The sequence below is a fragment of the Bos mutus genome, chromosome 25 (assembly GCF_027580195.1).
Source record: "Bos mutus isolate GX-2022 chromosome 25, NWIPB_WYAK_1.1, whole genome shotgun sequence".
In the NCBI taxonomy this organism is placed as follows: Eukaryota; Metazoa; Chordata; class Mammalia; order Artiodactyla; family Bovidae; genus Bos; species Bos mutus.
In genome coordinates, this window is record NC_091641.1 from 39,783,852 (window position 1) to 39,787,595 (window position 3,744).

The 3,744-nt window shown below is 46.2% G+C and overlaps 1 protein-coding gene across 1 annotated transcript; it reads left to right on the plus strand.

Moving 5' to 3' along the window:
• Positions 1 to 352: 352 nt before the first annotated feature.
• Positions 353 to 1,146, plus strand: LOC138985594 (transmembrane protein 225B-like; the record flags this gene model as incomplete). The annotated part of the gene is made up of 1 exon (XM_070362587.1): positions 353 to 1,146. A coding segment is annotated over one exon (582 nt), but the record flags the coding sequence as incomplete, so codon positions are not given.
• Between the last annotated feature and the right edge of the window lie 2,598 nt (positions 1,147 to 3,744).

A 3,744-nucleotide genomic window follows, 5' to 3' on the forward strand; every position in this document is an offset into this window, starting at 1 on the left:
TAATGATAACCCTGTATAGGAGACAGCAAAAGAGACACTGATGTATGGAGCAGTCTTATGGACTCTGTGGGAGAGGGAGAGGGTGGGAAGATTTGGGAGAATGGCATTGAAACACGTGAAATGTCATGTATGAAACAAGATGCCAGTCCAGGTTCAGTGCACGATGCTGGATGCTTGGGGCTGGTGCGCTGGGACGGCCCAGGGGGATGGTATGGGGAGAGGGGAGGGAGGAGGGTTCAGGATGGGGAGCACGTGTATACCTGAAATTTTTTTAATAAAAAAAAAAAAAAAACTGGAAAATAAACAATTTTAAAATTAAAAAAAAATAAAAAATAAAAAAAAAAAAATATCTTGGCTGGTCTCCATCTTCCCCTTCTGGGTGCGGCTGGTGAACGAGGAGTCCCAGGAAGTGTTCTTCAGTGGCCTGTTTGAGAACTGCTTCCATATCAAGTGCTGGAAGCCTCGACCCTTATCCATTTACGTCATCCTCGGCCGAGTCTCCCTGCTGTCCGCCGTTGTCTTGTCTTTCCTCACCACTTTCATCATGGTGTCCTTTGCGTCTCAGCTCTTTCCGAGGACCCGGAAGCACAATTTTGTGTCAGCCTTCATCAGTTTCCTCACAGGGGCTTGTGCCTTCCTGGCCTTGTTGCTGCATGCCCTGGAGATCCAGAGTCTGCGGATGAAGCCCAGCCTCCCGCAGTTCTCCATACAGTGGTCTTACTACGTCCTGGGCTTCAGCATCCTTCTGTTCATGGTGGCTGGTGCCATCTGCCTCATCCAAGAAATAGCCTGCCCTAGATGCCATTTGTTGCCCATTTCCCAGAGTACTGAGGACACCCAAGAGATCTCGTACCTGGAAAACCTGGATAGTCTGGGAGGAGAACTGAGCTCCATGCAGAAGGAGACGCTGCTGAAGGAAGAAACCATTATCTAGACCCAGACAGTCTGTGCCCTGCCCTTCGTCCAGTGCACATGTGTCAGTGTGTGTGGCTCTTCAGTCTCCCCCAGTCTCTGCCGTTTCTGATGAGGCTTTTGAGTGTCAAGTCAACCCCTCCCTTCCCCCTCCTCACAGTGATTCTATCCTGCGTGTGTTTGATATTTGTTAAACGTTTTTTTTAATTCTTAAAAAAAAAAAAGAAAAGTAAAATGATATCTTTAGGAAAACCTTAATTTATAAATTTGGCACATCTTCCCAATCACTCCTATTCATTTATTTATTTGGCTGCACCGGTCTTAGTGACGACATGCAGGATCATTTATTCGTGGTAGGTGGGATCTAGTTACCCGACCAGGGATTGAACCCGGGTCTCCTGTGTTGGGAGCATGGAGTCTTAGCCATTGGACCGCCAGGGAAGTCCCTCTCATCATTTCTTAGGATACCTTTTCTGTGGGCGCAATGTTTTAGCCAAATGGGCTTCATGTTTGTAAGGTTTTTAAGTCATGAGAAGGTCCTCAGTACACTCCCCCAGGTAAGTAAGAGAACCCATTCCCCATATTGTTCCTGACCCTGGGAATCTCCAATTTCATATCTTTTGAGAACTTATAGGTTAAAAATGTATCCCATTTAAAAAAGAACAATCATTTTTACTTTGTAAAATTAGTACAACCCTATTTTAAAAATGGAAGTGGTACGAAAAAGAACAGAAGAGAGATAGAAAAATGCCTTAAATTCCATCATCTGGAAGTAACCCTAGTTTTGTTTGAACATTGTTCCAGAAATCTGTTTGGAAAGACAAGTTCAAGGACAGAAAGATGGAAGGAAAGATAAGCAGGTGGGGCAGCATGGACACCTGCTTCTCTTAGACACTTCCAAACTCTAGAAAACAACAAGACATGTACAAACAGAGTAATTCTCTAAGAATGCTGGACCCCAGCAATTCTAAGAGAGTTCCAGAAAACATCTACTTCTGCTTTCTTGACTATGCCAAAGCCTTTGACTGTGTGGATCACAATAAACTGTGGAAAATGCTGAAAGAGATGGAAATACCAGACCACCTGACCTGCCTCTTGAGAAACCTGTATGCAGGTCAGGAAGCAATAGTTAGAACTGGACATGGAACAACAGACTGGTTCCAAATAGGAAAAGGAGTACGTCAAGGCTGTATATTGTCACCCTGCTTATTTAACTTCTATGCAGAGTACATCATGAGAAACACTGGGCTGGAAGAAGCACAAGCTGGAATCAAGATTGCCGGGAGAAATATCAATAACCTCAGATATGCAGATGACACCACCCTTATGGCAGAAAGTGAAGAGGAACTCAAAAGCCTCCTGATGAAAGTGAAAGAGGAGAGTGAAAAAGTTGGCTTAAAGCTCAATATTCAGAAAACTAAGATCATGGCATCCGGTCCCATCACTTCATGGCAAATAGAAGGGGAAACAGTGGAAACAGTGGCTGACTTTATTTTTCTGGGCTCCAAAATCACTGCAGATGGTGATTGCAGCCATGAAATTAAAAGACACTTACTCCTCAGAAGGAGTTATGACCAACCTAGACAGCATATTAAAAAACAGAGACATTACTTTGCCAACAAAGGTCCGTCTAGTCAAGGCTATGGTTTTTCCAGTGGTCATGTATGGATGTGAGAGTTGGACTATAAAGAAAGCTGAGTGCCGAAGAATTGATGCTTTTGAACTGTGGTGTTGGAGAAGACTCTTGAGAGTCCCTTGGACTGCAAGGAGATCCAACCAGTCCATCCTAAAGGAGATCAGCCCTGGGTGTTCTTTGGAAGGACTGATGCTGAAGCTGAAACTCCAATACTTTGGCCACCTGATACACAGAGCTGACTCATTTGAAAAGACCCTAATGCTGGGAAAGATTGAGGGCAGGAGGAGAAGGGGATGACAGAGGATGAGACGGTTAGATGGCATCATCAACTCGATGGACATGGGTTTGGGTGGATTCCTGGAGTTGGTGATGGACAGGGAGGCCTGGCATGCTGCGATTTATGGGGTTGCAAAGAGTCAGACGTGACTGAGCGACCGAACTGAACTGAACTGAAGCTTCTCAAAGATATAAGCAGGGGCTTCCCTGATGGCCCAGTGGTTAAGAATCCACCTTGTAATGGGAATTACAGGAGACACCAGTTTGACTACAGGGGACACTGGTTCGATGCCTGGTCCGGGAAGACCTCATGCCAGGGAGCAACTAAGCCTGTGTGTCACAACTACTGAGCCCACGCTGCTACAACTACTGAAGCCTGCACGCCTAGAGCCCGTGCTCCACAACGAGAGAAGCCACCGCCACGAGAAGCCCGTGCTCACGACTACAGAGTAGCCCCCACTTGTCGCAACTGGAGAAAGCCAACGCATAACAACGAAGACCTAGAACAGACAAAAGTTAAAAAGTTAATTAAGTTAAAAAAAGAGGTAGGCAGATGGGCTTGCATTGATATGGGTCTACGGGTTTGTAGGCAGGATACAGTGAATCTGGGGTTCATGAGAGGCTCTCAGAAAACCTCAGTCTGTTTGGTTAACTCCCTGCAGTGGGTTGGACCAGAAAGCAAGCCCTCACCAAGAACCGAGTCCGTTGGAGCCTTGATCTTGGACTTCCAGCCTCCAGAACTGTAAGGGATAAACCTCTGTTGTTTGAGCCCCTCCCCCTGCCCCCAGTCTGCAGTATTGGTTACAGCAGCCCAGGCTGACCGATACACGAGGTGAAAAGCACTGTGTCAGAGCAGCCTTGGGGAATGGAACTTGGAGATCTTGCCTCCATCAACCTGACCCTTGGGTGGAGGTCATTTT